The 19,973-nt window shown below is 44.2% G+C and overlaps 8 protein-coding genes across 8 annotated transcripts; 4 read left to right on the plus strand and 4 right to left on the minus strand.

Moving 5' to 3' along the window:
• Window positions 1–554: 554 nt before the first annotated feature.
• Window positions 555–1,983, plus strand: DEU56DRAFT_758153 (uncharacterized protein; the record flags this gene model as incomplete). Its single annotated transcript, XM_041350212.1, has 8 exons — window positions 555–581; window positions 618–692; window positions 738–762; window positions 842–913; window positions 1,015–1,115; window positions 1,292–1,362; window positions 1,413–1,830; window positions 1,930–1,983. The coding sequence occupies 8 exons, from the start codon at window positions 555–557 to the stop codon at window positions 1,981–1,983; spliced, it is 843 nt and encodes a 280-aa protein (XP_041205886.1).
• Window positions 1,984–3,018: 1,035 nt separating this feature from the next.
• DEU56DRAFT_718042 (uncharacterized protein) lies at window positions 3,019–3,318 on the plus strand (the record flags this gene model as incomplete). Its single annotated transcript, XM_041347632.1, has 1 exon — window positions 3,019–3,318. A coding segment is annotated over one exon (300 nt), but the record flags the coding sequence as incomplete, so codon positions are not given.
• Window positions 3,319–6,230: 2,912 nt separating this feature from the next.
• DEU56DRAFT_817191 (uncharacterized protein) lies at window positions 6,231–6,607 on the minus strand. The gene has a single exon (XM_041353903.1). It carries the CDS (start codon window positions 6,547–6,549, stop codon window positions 6,313–6,315), a length of 237 nt encoding a protein of 78 aa, XP_041205888.1. The 5' UTR covers window positions 6,550–6,607; the 3' UTR covers window positions 6,231–6,312.
• Window positions 6,608–10,202: 3,595 nt separating this feature from the next.
• On the plus strand, window positions 10,203–10,634 carry DEU56DRAFT_915171 (uncharacterized protein; the record flags this gene model as incomplete). The annotated part of the gene is made up of 2 exons (XM_041357708.1): window positions 10,203–10,302; window positions 10,351–10,634. The coding sequence occupies 2 exons, from the start codon at window positions 10,203–10,205 to the stop codon at window positions 10,632–10,634; spliced, it is 384 nt and encodes a 127-aa protein (XP_041205889.1).
• A 698-nt stretch (window positions 10,635–11,332) lies between these two features.
• On the minus strand, window positions 11,333–14,578 carry DEU56DRAFT_915172 (uncharacterized protein; the record flags this gene model as incomplete). The annotated part of the gene is made up of 5 exons (XM_041357709.1): window positions 11,333–11,499; window positions 11,541–11,912; window positions 11,960–12,016; window positions 12,070–13,989; window positions 14,044–14,578. 5 exons carry the CDS (start codon window positions 14,576–14,578, stop codon window positions 11,333–11,335), a joined length of 3,051 nt encoding a protein of 1,016 aa, XP_041205890.1.
• A 243-nt stretch (window positions 14,579–14,821) lies between these two features.
• On the minus strand, window positions 14,822–16,070 carry DEU56DRAFT_915173 (uncharacterized protein; the record flags this gene model as incomplete). Its single annotated transcript, XM_041357710.1, has 4 exons — window positions 14,822–15,001; window positions 15,053–15,184; window positions 15,265–15,424; window positions 15,475–16,070. The coding sequence occupies 4 exons, from the start codon at window positions 16,068–16,070 to the stop codon at window positions 14,822–14,824; spliced, it is 1,068 nt and encodes a 355-aa protein (XP_041205891.1).
• A 944-nt stretch (window positions 16,071–17,014) lies between these two features.
• On the minus strand, window positions 17,015–17,696 carry DEU56DRAFT_741347 (uncharacterized protein; the record flags this gene model as incomplete). The annotated part of the gene is made up of 3 exons (XM_041348871.1): window positions 17,015–17,405; window positions 17,454–17,553; window positions 17,612–17,696. 3 exons carry the CDS (start codon window positions 17,694–17,696, stop codon window positions 17,015–17,017), a joined length of 576 nt encoding a protein of 191 aa, XP_041205892.1.
• A 117-nt stretch (window positions 17,697–17,813) lies between these two features.
• DEU56DRAFT_956629 (RIO1-domain-containing protein) lies at window positions 17,814–19,912 on the plus strand (the record flags this gene model as incomplete). Its single annotated transcript, XM_041359249.1, has 5 exons — window positions 17,814–18,118; window positions 18,165–18,565; window positions 18,616–18,899; window positions 18,960–19,704; window positions 19,811–19,912. Exons 1-5 carry the CDS (start codon window positions 17,878–17,880, stop codon window positions 19,910–19,912), a joined length of 1,773 nt encoding a protein of 590 aa, XP_041205893.1. The 5' UTR covers window positions 17,814–17,877.
• Between the last annotated feature and the right edge of the window lie 61 nt (window positions 19,913–19,973).

Below are 19,973 nucleotides of genomic sequence, written 5' to 3' on the forward strand. Positions count from 1 at the left end.
CACTGACGGCGAACACCAGTGCCTATAAAATCAATAATCAGCATGGAGTGAATAGTGTGCAGAAAAAACAGATCATTTACTTGGTGTCATCGAACCATCCTAGGGAGGAGCATCTTCACCGAGCCTTGCAAGTTCCTGGTGCATGCAGTCCTTGAAGTACCCCATATAAAGGTTTCAGTAGTTGGTGCTATTGATCACTTGACCTCGACTCTTCATCCACAGGCTGATTACCTGGTGGGAGGGCATTTTCCATCAGCTGCATTGTATCTGATGTGTGGGAGGTCATGAGTAGAGAGAATGGCAATGTGCTGCGCTACAGGGATGGACATCTGGGAATCATGCAGCAAGATTGTGCAGCCATTGAGGCATACATTGTTGAGATGGGCAGTTGAGGAACCAAGGAAGGATATCCCTTGGATCAAATATTTGTTGTGGGAAGCCATGGCAAGAGGGCCATATCCTAGTTGCTGCACCTGGCTCTTGCACAGTGATGTGCAGATCCTTGCGGGGCGCAGGCATTTCATCAATTTGAAGTACCTGCCAAGAGTGTCAAAATGGTAAGGAAGGTGGCAAATGGTAATGTACCTCCGGAACCGCCCAACAGATGGTGACATTAGCTTTTCCGCTTCGTCAATGTCTTCTATGTCCTCGTCGGCAATATCATCTTCCTTGAGGAAGTCAGAGAATGTGATGTGTGTCAATACTATACTTGATGCTGGCCCTGCTTCAAAGTCTAGGATATCATCTTCTTGGTGATCAATTGTGAGTATTGGAGGATTATGTATCCAACTAAGGGAGGCTTTGGTTGCACCTCGTGTGAGTGTCTTCATGAGATCTGTAGCTTCTTTGCACAATCAGAAAAGCAAGCCACAGAGGCAAATGGATTTTCCCAGCATGATCGAAGTTGAAGAAGGTGGGAGGAGAATATTCAAGACTACTTCCTTCATGGATTGGACTCCCAGTGCTCAAAAATCCCCGTATCCTCAGTCATGATTTACTTCATATTTCATGAAGACTTTTGGTTCAACCGAAATTCACCTTTCCTCAATGACTCAGCAGCGAGAGTGCGGGTCTCGACACCCTCCTGGTCAATGTACAAGCTATTGGGTGCTGCAGTAAGTCTGTCCATTAAATATTCCTCAAACACTCACTCAATTTAATCTGATGTTGGTTATATTGTGTCATCTGCCAGGCTGCAATGAGAAAACTCTTGAAAATGAAAAATGTCTTACAATTTTCTACTTTTGAGTTTCAGTCTGTTACAGCTGGAATATGAAGTGCAATCAAACAGTATTTGAATCTCCCGGATCTCAATGATGGCGGGTTCTTACTGTGGATGTCCACCCACCATTCGCAATGCTTGTGAGTGTGCGCACAATGCCAAAATTAATATATCAACTTTGTGACTACAGAAAAACACTCCGGTCTCATACTGGGGAAGGATCCTCCACTAAACAATGGAAGATCTATGTACCCCCGTCGTTGTCAGAACTGTACCGACCAAGAACAAATAACACTGTGGCAACCCTCTCAACATCATCATCTTCATTACCACCACTAACATCTGAGTCATCTTCTTTGTCCAACAAATTGTGGTATCCGCACACCATTCTACAATCACCTCAAGAAGTGCCATACACACCATACATCAATAATCACAGCAAAATGTCCAGGTGTTCCCAACCTCAGGCTTTCAGAGTGCCTGAGGTAGTATTAGAGCAGGGTGATGGGCCATCATTCACGCAGGACTATGCATGTGATGAAGAGCAGTTATATTTTGCATCACATTCAGGCTCAAGCTCACTGGCAGACTGGAGGGGGGGCAACTTCGTGAGTAGTTGAGGGCCCTCAAACTTACTGTGAAGTTCCATTTTTTCACATCATTTGGACTACCAGTGTTGTTTACCATACTATAATCATGATTATCAGTGTACTACTAGCAATATCCCATATCTAGTGATGGAAAAGACCCGAGAATGGTAAAGGCCACACTGTTTCTGTGAATAACACAAGCAATCAAGATTGAATGTTTGGTTACCTCGACAGATATAAGAGACTTGGTATACTTGCAATAATCACAAAACTAGTCATCTTCCCTTGCAGGTAATACACCTATGAAAACACTAATGTCAAATTCAGACAGTAGAAATAAGAAGATGGTTGAACAGCAAAGTTAAGGGATCCCATTTAGTGATCAAATTGTTGTGCCATTGTGCATACAATAATGCAGTAGATACTGAGAACAAAAGAGATGGAGCATAGTGTTTTGGTAGCAAGTGTTGAACCCAAACCTGGGATGGCAAAAATGCTGGCATTAACTGCCATGATGATGCTTGCCTAGCAGCCTAAGTGATAAGTGCCCTCATCTAGGTCAGTGACATAGCACTTGCAACCATAATTTGAGATTTAGCTTGACCACTGAAATTATCTATAAATGCCTTTATATCCACCCCATTGACAAGACCATCAACATAGATTTTTTATAGTCGTCTGAGCACCATTATCAGGATCCAGAGCATGACAACAGCAACAGCAGTAATGAAGGGAGATTTTTCCAGATCTCTATGTGTCTCACCCAATGAATGTGTTCACATCAAGCGAGCTTTGGGTTGGCCATAGTGATTCAGATATTTGTGATGTCCTGTTGTGTGCCTCAATCAACAATGTCTGATCTAAGAAAGGGACATCATATGGAGTATGTGCAATAATTTACCTGCCAGTATGTGTCCCAGTAAAGGCAGACAGTTCACTTCATCAAGGATTTTTGCCAGTTTTGTCCTTCCTGGCAAAGCAACAATGCTCCTTGCTTTTGCCTTTATGAAAGGACATGTGTTTAGCCACAAGTTGCTCAGCTGACAGAATACTGAACAGTGCCAGGTTTGTCTGCCTACAATTTTTTGCAGTGTGAAAATGACATGTCAGTTGATAGCCCTTGTTACTAATATAATGGAAAATGTTCTCCAAGGTTGGCTTCTGCAGCACTCTCAGACTAACCTGCCTTACTATGAGGCATCCTAGTATGGTCCCATCAACATGATGTTGACTACATACTTCACTGCAGACCACAATTTCATTGTAAAAAAACAACCTCACCATTATCAAGCTATTGATGCAGGTGGGTGCATATCTATGGATTCATATGGGCAAGTTGTTGGTTTATTCTTAGATGATGAAATCCCTAACTTTGTGGTTTCAAATGTAGGATCCGAGCTTGATCACGATGTCCTTTTCCTCATTTTCAAAGTGAAGAGGAAAAATAGTCAATTAGTTTGCTATGTATCCAAGCAGATAGAGCAATACATCTCATGGATGTGTGATATTCAAGTTGTAGTAACTCTAAAGCGTGTGTCTGTGAAGTCACTGAAGCGTGTCTGTGAAGTTACTGAAGCGTGTCTGTGAAGTCACTAAAGCGGATCTGTGAAGTTACTCTAAAGCACGTGTCTGTGAAGTCACTGAAGCATGTTAGTTAGTGAATGTAGAGCCTGTATGGCATGTAGTGATATGGTTGTTGTTTGTTACTGAGAGAGGAAAAGCTCATATACATAGTGTGAACTTAAAGCCATATATTATTGTAAATTATAGTGTAATGCTGACTGTTGGTGATGATATACATGATCTTTTACAGGGACTTTGTGGCAGGTTTGCTTAGTTCTATCACCATACATTTTAGTAGGAGTATTAATACTACCTGACAATTGTAGAACACTAGTTATGCATACTTGGCAGTCATTCTTCATACTTCTTGTATGCCTGGGAACCAATGTCTACTCCTTCAAGTGCTCCCTAATGCTTCCCTATGCTTTCTAGATATATACCTATATCAGGGCTGAGATCTCCATCATATGACTGCCCTTCTTGTTGTAGCATTTGCCTTGGTATATGGCAATTGCCATAACTGATGGTTACTATCATCCAAGCTTCATGACACCTTTTCCTGGCTCATACCACCACTTATATCAGATAGCTTAGTTATGGCCAAATTTATGTCACTGGTCAATATTGCTGTAGTTTTCGGAATTTTGAAACTCAGCTATAATTTTTGGCCCCCTGTGGCCACAATACTTAAAAATATATTGCTCTTTATATCAGGGCCTTCTCACATTATTCCCACACTTTGCATTTTCACATTTTTAGCCACCTACTGTGGGAATTACTCCACAACACTCGAAACATCAAACATATAAGAAGCATTAGGGATGACTGCCAAGTATACATAACTAGTGTTCTACAATAGTCAGGTAGCATTGATACTCCTACTAGGGTGTGGTGATGTAACTAAGCAAATCTGTTACAAAGTCCCTGTAAAAGACCATGCATATCATCACCAACAGTCAGTATTACACTATAATTTACAGTAGTATAAGGCTTTGAGTTCACACCATGTATATGAGCCCATTGTGGGTATAACAAATCTGCTGGAGAGCAGAAAGTGTTGGGTTTTGCTGCCTAGCTGCTATGTCTGGTAGACAGTGTCAGACCCTAAAGGGTTTCTGAACTAGGCTCAGAGCTCAGAAAGAGAAGAAATGATGAGAAAACTGCATTTAAAGTCACTCCAGGTGAGGTAAAGACCAACATGCTTATGTAAGCAGTCCAAATGCCAATATAAGCACAATCAATAGGAGGTAAAGTAAGCCTAACCAGGAACTGGTTCCTACACCATTCTCTCTCAGTAACCATGCTGAAGTTGTGATCATTGGTGATCAAGAGAAAAGAGTGACAAATGTAGGTAAAAAGTGATAAATTTGGCAAAAAATGCCTCACCAACACATCTGTGAATTTCCCTATTAGAATAATTGTGTAAGCCACCACAACCTGAGCTTGACCAATTCTAGTGTGTCCTCATCATGAACCAAGGGTATAATTTTTGTAGCAGATTTCAGGAATTCTTCTGCAAGGTAGTTAGATTTGCTGTAAGCAATGAACCAAAAAAAAGCTCACCCAGTCCGACATTGAAGTCTCTGAACTTTTCATCCCTACCAAGATTAACCTTTGGGTGAGTTTGCAAATAAGCATCTATATTTCAGATCTGCTGTTCACCAGAGGCATTCTCGCCAAACCCTCTGTTAGACCATGACATCTTACAGCTCTTATAAATTGGCTCATGGTATATCGGCTCTGCTCAATGCCAGCCAAAAATGGTCACCTACTGCATTAAATTCACTTTGCGATGACTGTTTGCAATGTTACCTAGTCGGCAATCAAGAGTTGTATGACACACTACCCTAAAGGGACAAGTAGTACTATCCTCAGCCATCTCCCACATCTTCAGCATATCAGCTAGTCAGTATGGACCCTCAGAATAAGGTGAGTAACACAAGCAATCACTGATCGGCCACTCACTGTACGAGTAGCAATATAGCCGCTACATCAAAGATCAGACCAACGGGTTGCATGTTGTAGTTAGATTGGTGTCAGAGCGATGGAGTTGTCGGGTGCTGCGCAAAGAGGAGTATTGCAGGTAAGAATCCAACTTACCAATGCTCAAGTTCATTTCTAACATCAATAGAAATGGGACTTGTAATGTGTTGAGCGTTACAAAGATTCACAGAATTCCAGAGGACTTGCGGATGGAGTCCCTTGCCGCCACTCTGAATCGAAATGAGGCTTTGCATGGGGTTGATGTTGAGGAGAGTGTGTTGAAGAGTGGGACATCATGTGAGTCTGTTGATGGTGAAATTGAGTGACACAGGTCCGGCAATATTGAAAGGAGTAGGAAACGCTGAACAACTAAATCAATAAGTAATCAAACACCAAGCTGGTCTGCGCACACCTACAATAGAGTATTGCAATGATCCTTTATCAGCTTGGGGATGAGGATTGTGTTGATAATGTATGAGCTGGTCAAGGGTGTCAGTGCGACCATAGCATGCGCTCGCGACTTCATCAACACCAGCCTCCTGGATCTTGAAATTGTCAAAGTTGTGGAGAGCAACATGAAGGACTGCACAATCTTCTGCATTAGGAAAAACTCCTTTGTCTATATAGATCTATATAGATCCATATAGCTCTATATAGACATTGTAGAGATTATAAATTCTATACAGAGGTGCCTATTATAACTAACTTGACTATAGAGGACCTTCTACTATATAGCTCTATAGAGATCCTTGTTTTCCAACTATACTATAGGTGTTTTCTCTCATCATAGCGCTCAAGTACCAGGAAAATTGTTCAAAGCAGTAATATTTCAACTATCTACTATACAACTTCTACATTAATTTGTAACTACTAGGTCAGTGGGAGAAAGAGCAGAAAGAGCAGGAGAGGAGAGGAGAGAGAGTAGGAGGAAGGGAGACAGCTAGCAAAATAGAGTTAGAAAAACAACAAGAGAAAGAAAAATAATGTTACCAAAAAGCAAAAAAAAACTTGAAAATTGACAGAGGGCCAGAGAGAAAGAGGAGCAGGAGAGAGAGAGCCAGGAGAGAGAGGAGAGAGAAGCAGAAGAGGGAGAGGGCCAGAAAAGAGCAAGAGCTGAAGCAGAGCAAGAGCGTCAGAGAAAAAACAAAGGGAAAAAAGAATAGACTCAGCAAAGGGAGAAGGAACCAACATCAAAGGCCCCACTACCAACACCACCAACCACCAACACCCAGGACTTGGCAGGAGAAATAAGAAGGAAGAGGTGCAACAAAACTAAGGAAAAGAGTGAAGAAAGAGAAGACGGTGTCTTCTTACTTGAGGGTCTTATATAAAATCAGTGTAAAATGTAGTGACAACCACAACTACACTTTGATAAGACTAGAAGTTGTCAGCTCCTCAAGTTCATGGTCAACGGATTTTCTACTTCTCGGTTGATAACGTGTTGTTCGTGGGTGGTCAAAGAGTAAACAAGTTACCTCCTTGTTTGAAGAAACTATATAAACTGTGTCTGTAGATTTGTTGTGTCTGGAAAAATGATAGGTATGTTTCACCCTAGTAGGTCGTGTTTCAACCTATGAAAGTTTGTCTCAACTTTGTCGTGTTCTCCTGTTTCGTATCTCTCTTCCTGTAAAAGAGAGAGGTCTTCGTTAAGTGTACGTAGAGCTTGGCTCAGTAAAGTAGTGATGAGTAACTTAGTTATCTGGACAGCCTACCTGTGGGCTCTTTAACCTGAAGTTACTTTGTTGAAATGATAGTATTTGCACTCTCACTATGTCTTGCCTTGATCTCACTCTCAGATTAGTGGGATAGGTTTAAAGTGTAAGTTTGTCTTAGTCTTACTTCAAGGCACTTGGTTTGCCTGCACTTTGACTATGTCTTGCCTGATCACTCTCAGATTAGTGATATTAGGTTTAAAGTGGGAAGTTATATTCGCATGAGTGTAAAATGGGCTCCTTTTATACCTTTTTGGAGGCCAGATTACTAAGCATGATTCATCACATGGATTGGTAAGAATGTGCTTACAAATCCTACCATTTGGTGTGCTGAGTCAGCTTGTTTTACTAATAATACATGTATCTTACAAAGCATGATAAATCAAAGGCATGAGTCATCTCATGGATTGGTAAGGTTGTGCTTACAAACCAAGCCTTTTGGTGAGCTGAGTCATCCTGTTTACTAAGAAGATTATAAATACAGTTGCAAGTCTTACAAACCATGACGAATCAGTGACAAAACACGATGAGTCAGGCTGAATCCTTACAAATCACCTTATTTCCCAGTCACATGACCTGATTACAAACATGATCAGTCAGCTAGTGAGAAAGTCTGATGAATAAGCCAAGAAAAAATAGAAAGAAATGGAAGGTCACAGAACAAAATAGAAATACATAGAAATCCCCGTGTATAATAGGAGAAATGAAACACGAGAAACGAGGCTTCAGAAAAACAGACTGATGAATCAATGAAAAATGATAGAATCACTTGGTGATATGGTAGAGTACAGTTCATTATACCTTCCTTATCTTTTGTATAGCACACATGTCATGGTATGGACTGCATACCATGCATGACAACGGTTGAGAGAACTTACACTTACACGGTAAAAGTCAACCGTGGGAATTTGTGCAGCATCCTGCACAAATTCCCACAATAGTTAAGGCAACTCATTAGGGGAAAGACTTAGCAAAATTTTCGCACATTTGACTACTACCATTAGGATTTTGACAAGGAGTGACTATGGTAGACCTTATGAATTTTTTGGAAGAAAATCAAAGTTATAGCCCTTGTCAAGGGTAGTCTTTCCATAGTCTCATGACATTTTTTAGTTAAGATCCTAATGAGTTATAAGCAAGAAACTACAAAGTGGTGTGTTCAAGAAAGTTCAGGCACGCAAATAATATGACTGATGTTTCCTTAATTTTCCTTAGCCAATTTCCACTTACTCAATTCTGCTTATTCTCCTTAGCCGCCTACTTGATTCTACTTATTCTCCTTAACCACCTTGGTAAATTTTTATAGAACTATATGACAGGACTTCAACTTTAGGGAACTTTCAGAGCAATTATAGATTATGCCAACTATTCATAATCTATTCATAATCTATAATTGCTCTGAAAGTTCCCTAAAGTTGAAGTCCTGTCATATAGTTCTATATAGCCAAAGGGCTTTTCCTGATGAAGATCGCTCTTGTATACCACTTCACTAAAGACTCTTCGTCTTAGTGTCTGATACTCAATTGATACCATTAGCCTCGTCATCACTTGATGACTATTGTCACCAAGTCCTGACACCAAAGATAACGATAACGAACCTTCACATTATCTTTGTCTCAGCAGAGACTTAGTATGAAGCTCTTACCTAAGTCTACACTTTCAGCGTAACATCACCCACCTTGGTCAATCCATTAACAAACCATTCCCCAGACATCGACTTCTACAAGACCTTTCAGCGCTTCATGACCATGCGACTGATTTTCAGTGTTCAAAGCTGCAAGATCACATGAACGTACTGCAGCGCAAGGTCAATCAGTGGTGTCAAGTTCAGGTTCTGTACATGTGCTCTGTTGCCCCCATCAGAACTGCCCAAAGTACTGATGTAAGAACCATCCGTCCCCTGGCCTCACAATGGATGATTATACATGATCTGGAGTCCACCTAGTCAGGTATCATTCCCGTGGTCATCCGCTGACTTTCGTCAACATCTGTCCCCATGCACACCATACAGATACATGCTCTGTTGGGGACATCAGTGTGTTCTCTCGGGTTCTATCCATCCTCGTCCTACCCATGTCCATCCATCCCCATTGGTGTGTCATTAGTCTTTTCTTGTCATTCTGATCACCCACAGTCCGTATTACATGTGCGTTCCCATGCACAAGGCCGCTTGTCATTACTTACATATTATCCCGCTATGGACTCACCTGTGCTTACTGCTATGCTTAGGACATTCTGAGTTTCTATGGATCATGTTAAATAGTCATGCTAACCTCTGAGAATACTACTTCCTTCTACTCCCTTGGACTTTGTGTCTAAGTTTGTGTGATCTTAAGTCCCCTTAGTCTTCCGCTCCATGGATCACAGCACGGACCCCTTTGTGCTCTCACTTTCCGTACTTTGCACTCCTTGTCCGTACCGCAGAATACTACCGGTAGCTTGTTACATCGAGACCTCGAGACCTTGCCACCTTGACACCTAGAAACCTCGTAGACTCATAGCTGTACCGCTAGGCATCTGCTCCGAGTTATCCATCCTCACATCAGACTCTGCCTATTTTACAAGTTCTTCTGTTCCGTATCCATAGCGGATTGCATAAGATCATAAGCCCGCAGGCTTGATTCCTTTGCCTTATCGCGTAGAGTATCTCTCAGTAGCAATCCCCTTGGGACGAGCAAACACACTTGCACTCATCTGGAACAGTAGTCTCTTTCTACAGACTACTCAAGATTACTTTCTCACACTGACACATTGATTGAGGAGAAGGCATGTCAAATCAGATTATTCCTCCCTTCTCAGCTCAAGGAACATACACCAGATGCTATCTATGACAAATGACTTTGCCGGTTCGAATGGGAACTGCGCCGTGTGCAAGCATTTGATGTGTTGAGCAACCTCCGCCTGCATCTCCTTCTTTGTACCCACCTGTATAAATTCAAGAATGTCAATATCCAGGGTCAGTGATTCAACACATGCACCACTGCCGTGTTAGGAAGGGTTGAGCGCAATGTCACAGAGGCTGTTGAAAGGTACCATCACACATGAACCACATTAAACTATCTATGCGGAACACTTGCAGAGGATGGCTTGCAGACCATCTTTCCAATACTGGAGCCAGCTCACATGCACAGAATGTCAGAAGGCGAGGCAGGTCAATCCAAAGGCAACCAGACTCTTTCTTGGATCTGGAAGATGCAGGGCATCTCAGCAACCGGGGAGGTTCTTGCAGATGGTGAGCTGTTCCCCATTTCTTTCTGATGTATTTTAATCCTGTTGTCAGTGCTATGCATTGAGTGGTGTAAAGCCAGAGCATGTGTGCACCACTGGACAGAAGAAGTGCAGCTTTTACTGGAGGAGATGTGGTGTGTCAGAGAATTCCTCTTGTGGCATGCTACATGGTGGGATGAGCAGGCAGGGCGAAGAACAGGTTTACCTGATGCTGTGAGTGAGGGCATCAAAGCTTATGCCAAATGCCAAGCATCTCTTCGGAGAAACTTACAGATAGCCTTCAACAACATGTGGGTCGTGATAGAGTTCTCCGCAACTGCAGAGGTACAGTTATAGGCTCAATGTCTCTTGCGCTGTTCGTGCACCAGTACTGTACTTCCATGTATGTATATGTCAATTCAAATTTGGTGTTTCTCCTAGATCCAGGAACCACATCAGAAGACTTGGCTCGCAATAGAAATCAGCGGCCTCGATTATCGAGATCAGATCAGATCCAGATTCAGAAACATTGGGAGACTGATGGCCTCGAGGGCATTATGTATAATGACAAGGGATAAGCATCAACCATACATAACAACTCGTGTCTAATCAGCCATTGTTATGCATAAGTCTGCTACAAACAGGTGTTCAGACTCAGTTTGCCTGACAATGACAAATCTTTGTAAATTCAAAATTTTGAATGCTAGACCAAGAGGTGTGCGAAGTAAAGGCTCTGGACACTAGGTCGTTGAATTTTTGACCGTAGTAGTAGTACCGTGACTGTGATATGTAACAGCGCAACCTTCCTAAGGTAGTCATGTTTTGACAGTTAGAAATTCAAAATGATTGAACATGATCAAAGAATGAAGGACCCAGGAAACCGCTGATGGTACATGAGTGCAAGTGGTGCGAGAACGTACAGACTAGCTTAACGTAGCAAGGGCATAGTGAAAGCATAGTGAAAGCATAGTGAAAACCGCAAACATAACAACAGAGTCCATGAGCGATAGCGTGCTTAAGTTGAAACTGGTGGTAGTAAAAAAATCAAAGCAAACTCAATGTCCGAGTCGAACTCTCTTCACCAAAGATGCAGCAGAAGCAAATGTCTGGCCATCGGACTTCCGCTTCTGAATACGACTCGACCCTGATGCAAGGGGAGCATTCTCCTTCTCAACAACGAGCAGGAATGGTGGCCGAAGAGGAACACCGGCTTTCCTTTCTTCTGCGCCAGTAAGAGCAATGTGAGACTCCCAAATGGCAAACGGGAGATGACGACCATGGGGCCGGGCTGGGTGGGCATATTCAGATGCTCTTGATCAATATGAGCTTCAAAGTTGTACCGCCAGTCAGTGTCCCGATTCTTGTGAACACAAAGTTTGCACACGATTGGCACGTTGCGACAAGGTCGATTGTCTGAACCCTTGTTCGCACTGCCATACTGATAAGATTCCTTGTGAGGACATTTACACTCCACTTCTGTCTTGCGAGCGGTCTTTTTGATGGTCACCGCACAGTCGGGGTTGTCTGATTGCCCACAAAACCCACAAGGGAGCTTTCCACCGAGCTGGTTAATGAGGACCTCTGGGATATTCGAGACGTGCGGAGAATGTGAATGCCCATATGCGAGCGAAGATCCTTTGTTGATTCATCACATAGAGGGCATTTGCTCGTGACTGTTTTACCTCGTCCTGATGCCATCAACAACTCGGTCCCAGCATTACACACCAATGCCACCGAGCCTTGAATAAATGTTTGTTAGTCACGACGATAAACCTAATCAACAGATACATACCATTGTGAGCACAATATGGAAAATGCGCGCTTTCAAAGCTGAGCACAGGAAGCACATTCACGGGAGTGTTCGAATCCATAATCTCTTTCCAAAGGAGCAAGATGGCGAGGTGTAGTGCATCTTCACTCAATGCCCATGTTGTACCCTTGGAGTTTACTTCTGCAGCTTGATCATGGGTGAGGTGTTCGAAAGCGTCAATGATGGTAGGATTTATGGTCTTTAACAAGTGGCCTGCAATAGACACGGTGAAAACTTTGAGAGTCGTCCGGTCTGTCCCAGGCACAGGAGACACATGCTTGAGATACGAACCATTCCAGATCCACTGCAATGAGGAATCTGTCATTGGATGATTGGAAGTTGAGGGCAGAATGATGAGAACCTCGCCAGTGACCTTTACATTACTGCGAGGTGATGTCAATGTGGCCGAGTTGATACGTGCACGAGGAACACCATTTTCAGATATCACAGTAGCACGAACCAGGGCGAGGGTCATGATTTTGTTGGGGGTGCGCATAAGTGTAATGAAGAGGTCGCCCGTAATGAAATAACTGCCGCATAGAACATTGCCAACTTCAGCATCGTTGACCTTCTTGTTAACGGACGTGAAACCTCGAACGCGAAGCAACTGCACTTGCGACTTAGGTGTAAAATTGGGTGTGATGATGAGTCGGCAGATGCTTTGCTTATGGACCCATTTTTTCTTGCACCACACGTAGTCCTGAGGATGAATTCCAGGGCCTTTGGGAGGTGCAGAAGCTGAAGGTTCAACATTTGAATTGTACTCAGGCTCGTCATCGTCAAGTGCAGGGTTGTCAACATGAGTAGGGTCAAGTTCTTGGTCAACGAGTTCTTCAAAGGTAACTGTATCCTCCTCGTCATTGCCCTGGTCCTCTGCAGCAGCATTAGACTGCTGCACAGAATCTGTTGTGAGGATGTCATGGTGAACGTCTTGAGGAACCTGCATCAGAAGGGAGCGATCTTCTTCGTCATTGTCATCAACACTCGGGTACTTTCCCTCCCCGAAGACACACAACAAGTCCATTCCGGAATTATGAGCAAAGAGGGTATTGAATTCATAGCACGAGCAAGAGATCTGTGAGTGCTTGAGGATGTCGATGGCTTTATCTCTGCCTTCACACCAGGAATGTGGGAGATCACAATGTCCAGTGACCATGTCGCCGACCCACATCGAACTGCTAATGTGGTCTACACCATCTGCACATTTGAGATTGAGACACCAATGGCCATGGGTGAGGTCAGGATTCCGAGCGTAAACTCCTCCTATGTCGCGTGCTGCACCCAGATGATCAAGAGCCTGGCGATATGTCACCACACTGTTGTGCCCTCCGCACATGCGAAGAAACGCAAATTGAAGTTCTAGCACATCGTCCCCTAAATCAAGCAGCGAGAATGATGCAGAAGCGTCAAGCTTCTGCTGCTTCGCAATACAAAAGATGGCATTCTTGGTGAGGGTTTGCATATCATAGTATAGTTGGTTGGGCATTAGGGCACGTCGTTGGCTTCGATAACAAGCATAGAGCAGGTGAGAAAAACAGCTGAGGTGGACGACTTGCTCCGATAGTGAAAGAGAGGCATTGATGAACAGATTGAGAATATGGTGGATTAATGTCCCGAGAAGCCTGATCGCATCAAAATCGGCAATTAAATCCACACTTGCTTGGGCACCCAGAGGAGTAAATGGAGGTTTTGTCGGATCAACAGCAGCGAGCTTGATAACAGCGGACATCAGCTCCACTGCACGTGGAACGTCTTGTGGATCATCTGGGTAAAGCAGCTTCTGGGCTCGTGCTTCATCAATACCATCAATCCACACTAGATAGTGTTGCAGCATAGACATGTTGATGCACCGCCCGTTATTAAGGAACATGCCGCTGCGTGAACACATCAAGGTAGAGATCCCTGCAAACACATAGTGCTAAGTGAAAATAAATAAAACAAAGGAGGAACATGTACATTTGTAGATATGCTTGTAATAAAAATCAAGCATAAAAGCTTGGTCGCCTGTGAGCAAGTTGAGTCCGGGAAGGTTCGAGAGAATGCCATATAGTGGGGATGTAACAGTGAGAGGTGTCCAAACGAAGGTCTTGTGACCAGCCTTGCGCCGTGTTGCATCGCCATCGGTAGCGACTGACCATACTGGCCCAACTCTGTTTGCTGCGTCGCTGCTAGACCATGCTTCAATTATTGTATTGAGGATGAACTCCATTTCCGGTGCGCCTTCTGATTTACATGTTGGTGCAGCAAGTATAGGATAAAGACCTTCCTCTCCAAATATATGGGCACCGACAACAGTGATTTCCTTGCCCAAGTGCACCTTCCCTGATTTCAGGGCAGCAGCTATATTAAGTGCAGATTGATAGTTATTGAGCGAGACGTCCACGAGATTTGCATGGGTCCAGCAAAGTCCTCCCACACAGTTTGACTGTGGAAGGAAGACTGCAGCTTCTTCCTGTGCGGTCTCATCAATGAGAAGGCTAACACCACGCATTCGAGTTTCGGTAGGGGATAGTGTAGCGAGAATGACTGATTCAATATTTTGTTGAATAACGGAAGTTGTGATACATCCGATGACTGGTGCAATTTTGATGAATGATGCGTGATGAGACAATGTCCATAATGAAGGAATCGGAAGTCGCTGACTCAGTGCGTAAAGAAGGTTTCGTCCACCAAGGTGGTGGATAAGGATTGCGAGATCAATGGAATCTTTGCTATGGCCTCGTGGCCGATATCCTCATTCAATAGCATCTTCAATTAAGTGAAGGATTGTATGGACACTAGCGCCATTCTTGAGAGCCATTTGCAATAGATTCCATAGCCAAGGGACATCACATTGCGAGAGAGCCATAACGAGTGAGGTATGATCTTCTAGTTGGGATAATAAGCGCTTGATTTTGCGGTCATCGTTAAGACTCTAACGTGGGCATGTGAGTGATTGATACATTGAGAAATGTGAAAAACATACCTGTAAGTTGAGTGAATTGACACTTGTATTCCATTCGGTTATGACTTCGAGGAGCTGAACGGGAGTGAGAATCCCATGACGAGTGTAATGATTGCGATCCTTTGCTAGTTGAGCGAGACTGTTGATACGGGGCTGCAGTTGTCGACAGGGGATGCAGGATGGCTCACCATCTGCATCGTGGGTGCAAATTGGTGATCAGGCATATAGCATACCGTCGATGAGGTTAAAGTGGAAAGGTAGTTGGTCTGGGCCCTCTTGTGTGCGTAACCATGGGAAGTTAGCTCCGACGGGAAGCCCAGGTTGCATTGGCCAGTCGTGCAGGGCAAGACCAGGGCATGAGGCAGATTTGACAAGAGTAAGTGATTCCAATTCCTAGCTGTAGTTCATCAGTAAACAGTCGATTAAATTAAGGATTGACTTACGAAGAATTTTGCGAGACTCGAGTGGGATGGAATGCAGTGTTAAGTGTTAAGTGTGAAATTTTCATAGACACTTGTACGGTCTTCTGCAACTTGCGCTTGGGACCACAAGTTTGTGACCCATGGTGCTTCTCGAGTGCCATAAATTGACCTCGAGTCGTAAGCTCGATATGAGTGCGGATACCAGTTTTCACCCAACAGCCTTGATCGGGACACTGTATCTCCCAAGTCTTCGATTCACTTATTCGTGTTTTGAGAGCACGGTGCTGATAAAGTTTGAGATAAGAAGTGCAAGTTGCTTCTTCGACGAGTTTTCTTTCTTCTGCTGGATCAAGAGATGTAGAAATAGTAGGTTGGCTTTGAGAGCTGCTGGAGGTGAGGCTTAAAGGCAAAGAAGAACGTGCTGTGTGATTAAAATGAAAAGAATGTTGGCTCGAGTCGAGATCATAAGCGATATGCAAATTAGCGCCAGGACAATGGCTTGGGAAATTTAATTCAAGTGCCTCATTGTCGTCTGACACAGGTTCCTGGGATGACGTGATATGGTAATGTGTGTGATGATTACTGTGGGCCTGCGCAGTGTGCTGGTAAAAGTTCATGATGGTATAATCCAAGTGTGTCATAGTGTACAGTGATGGTATTTGGCAAGGAGAAATGTGTCTTTGCGACTGCAAGAACATGTCGGTCGATCGTTTGCGTCATGTATCAATTAGGAAATCTGCAATTGATCTGCAAAGTTTGATGTTCTTCAAATGTTCGGGCACATTTCATGTTTCGAAGCTTAAAATCAACAAACGATGTATGTGGAACTGTTCTATAGACTAATATAAAGCAACTTTATCAAGATATGGTACGATTTTGATGGGTTCTGCGCCCACTGTGCAAAAACTCATGCAAACCTGTTGTTTTCTCGAAAGCGGCTGAAATATGGACCCCTGGCACCAGTTTGGTACTAGGTGCCTGTAGGACCTCGTGTTCGGCTTTCGCCGAATGCACACCTCTTGTGCTAGACAGCGCAAAAAATCGTGACCGAACAGACCCTTAGTCAGTAAGTTAACTACTTCACCATGAGTATATTCTACATACTATACTAGCATATTCCAAGTGAAATGAAACAAATCCGTTGAGAAATGGTGGAGATCGTGTTTTCAGTATGACAGCAGCAAAAATCACGAATTGGTGTCCCCGCCTTGGCTGCTGACATCAGACATTAAATTTAACAGCATGTCATTGAACTGCAATCTGTGAGTAAGTGACTCACGAAATAGTGGACCGTCACGAATAGAGCATAACCCATAGCAGTCATTCAATCAGCTTGCATGTCGAGTTTTCCCGCCCACCCGGCGGCAATCTCGCCAGCGTTCGAAACGAGCTAACGCTCGGTCCCAGCCCAACCACTGATTGTCTGACATCAATGTATTGCGATAGCAATTGATGACGTATAAAAACACGGTACGCAGGCATATCAAGACTGGTGAAATCAATAGTCAGCTAGTACCAAGAAACCACTAACAGCCAGTATATTTACTGACACTTGATCAATTTACGCCCCAGCAGATATATACTTCATTCTTTCGAGCTCGGATATGCTTTGTTGCTCCTGCACAATCCACTTATTTGATGCATATACGATCCAGGTCAGAAAAGCGGCGGTACACCACCATGCTGTGGTCTGCCACGTTTTCCCGCTCAAAATTGAAATTGTAGGAGAAATCGCCGAAAGCCCGAATGCGACGTTATAAGCAAGAGGCGTTATTTGCCGTTTAGCAAGAAACAAATTCCGGGGGTGAGTGAGCAAAGCAGCGTTTGCATGAAGGATGATCGCGAGGAGTGTCAGAACAGGACTTAGATAGAGTGGAGGCTCTGGTCTGCCAGCTGGTGGAAAAACAACAACTAGTGGACTGCTGTAGTCGGAGAAGATGTAAATGATATGCCTGACAATAATCGTTGGCCCTGTATCACTGGTGCATTGTTGTGCTCACAGTAAACAAGACAGTGCAAGCGTAATCTGCAACGCAATGCGGTTCTGGTTATTCGATGCTGCATTCAAATTTTTAATGTTGTCAATAAGTTCACTTTGTTCTGCAGTTCACGAAATTAGCATATCTGGTGCCCCAATGAAAACGTTTGCCTGCATCACCTTGTTCATCCAGGACGTGCGTGTCATGTAGTTCAGATAGTTCAGAGGAGTATTTGAATGGGTTCCTTCGCCGGAGAGCATCCATGTTAAGAATTCGATGTGGGACGTTGTCTTTGACAGGTTGAACGAACGAATTGGCTGCGCAGTGCGCAAGAGCAAGCAACGCAAGGCATTGTCAAGTTCAAGTGAATCACGTGAGTCACAGTTTTATCTTATCAGCCCCTGCCACTTAAACTTTACTGGGGTAGATTACTTCAATCCGCGGCATGTCTGCAGAAAACCAGTCGGCCATCGTAGAGGGGCAGTTCGACGATGCTCCTTCGGAGACCGCTGTCCGAGCCGTGGATGACCAGCAAGATCCACGCGTAGGCGGATACTTCATTGACGATGAACGCCTTCTTCAATGGTCTGACGAGAGCTCAGAAGATGATGATGGAGACGAGCTAAACGAAGATGACTTTGAAGATGTCAGAGCAGACGATGAAGATTGGGAGGTCGCAGAGCGGGGTGAGTTATATTCACCCTTACGACGACCGATGGCTGATCTTCCTAGATTTTACCAAACAATATAACCGGCTTCGGCAGCATGTCGCTGTGCGCACTGGAAACGCACAGGGAATCACATCCTCCATCAATCGCGCAGCTGTCGTTGCACCTCTCCCTGCGGTAAACAAGCCGCGCAGTGCGGTTTCTGCGCATGCAAAGGACAAAACTGCTGATCAACTGGCTGCTCTCTCCAAGTACTCATCTCGTATCGCTAAAATTGATCAACCGTACGTCATGGGTGCCAGCGTGAACAGAAAAGGTCCTAGTTCATATGCAAATGCGAAGGACAAGTCAGATCGTGCCACATCTGAGCAAGTACTTGATCCCCGCACTCGGATTATCCTTTTCAAGATGATCGGACGAGGACTCATCCAGGAAGTGAATGGATGTGTTAGCACCGGAAAGGAGGTGAGGTTATTTGTATCCATCTCGGCGTATTTGCCTACAGGAGCGTTTAGGCAAATGTTTATCATGCTCTCACCCCCACCTCCACGCATCTTGCCCTCAAAATATACAAGACATCGATCCTTGTGTTCAAGGACCGTGATCGCTATGTGACAGGCGAGTATCGCTTTAGGCGTGGCTATAGTAGACGCAATCCGCGCAAAATGGTGCGTCTGTGGGCCGAGAAGGAAATGCGCAATCTTAAGAGACTCGTGTCTGCCGGGATACCATGCCCCGAGCCCATCGAGGTCAGGGAAAACATCTTGGTAATGGGTTTTCTTGGTGATGAGAAGGGCTGGTAATATTTTTTCGTCACGCTGAAGTCTCTTCCATCGCTCATCCATCGCTTGGATGCCAGGGCATCTCCTCGCTTAAAGGACGCCGACATCCCCTCTGCATCATACCCGGCATTGTACGAAGAGCTCATCCTCAATATGCGGAAAATGTATCACACTTGCAAACTTGTTCATGCCGATCTTTCCGAATACAATATTCTCTTTCACGGTGGACATCTCTACATTATCGACGTCTCACAATCCGTAGAACACGATCACCCCAGCGCGTTCGACTTCCTAAGGAGTGATATCAAGAATATCGAGGACTTTTTTGAAAGGTTTGGGGTGAAGTGCCTCGGTTTGAGGCGATGCTTCGACTTCATCACGAGGGTGCACGTAGTCGAGGAGGGGCGGGACGAGGGGTCCACGTTGAACCAATGGTTAACAGAAGCCGAAGAAGAAGAACAAAGCGCCCCACCTATGAACGGAAGCAACAACACAACCACCTCCCCATTGAACACATCAGCTACTCATGAAGACAACATTTTCCTTCAGTCATACATCCCCCGCACGCTTAATGAGGTATACGACCCTGAACGCGACGTGGAGGTTCTGACGAAGGGTGATGGGAAAAACCTGATTTATGCAGAAACCATAGGTTTGATGCATCCCACCTCTGCTGTAAGCCAGGAAGGCGAAGTCAGACTACATGTGCACTTCAAGGGCGAGGGATCATCGGAGAAAGATGGGGACCTCGCTGACGAAGGCGAGTACACGAGCGATAGTGAGGAAGAAGGGAGTGAAGAATCTGGGGCGGCCCAGAAGGATGTCTTTGACTCTCGCACACCTAGGGGCCACAGGCACGAAGATCGGGAGGCTAAAAAGGCGAGGATCGCTCTATCAGGGACTAAACATATTACTGATCTTCACTCAGGAGCGCAAAAAAGCCGTCAAAACCGAAGCACGTGAGAAACGGAAAACCAAAATACCCAAGGCAGAGAAGAAGCGCAAAATAAAAAGCTCGCGAGGACACTAAAGGCCCCTTAGTGTGCTTTTATCTTCGGTTGATTTATATTTTTCATTGAATACTGGATATA

This window comes from Suillus clintonianus (assembly GCF_016758775.1).
Source record: "Suillus clintonianus strain FC179 chromosome Unknown DEU56scaffold_64, whole genome shotgun sequence".
Classification (NCBI taxonomy): Eukaryota; Fungi; Basidiomycota; class Agaricomycetes; order Boletales; family Suillaceae; genus Suillus; species Suillus clintonianus.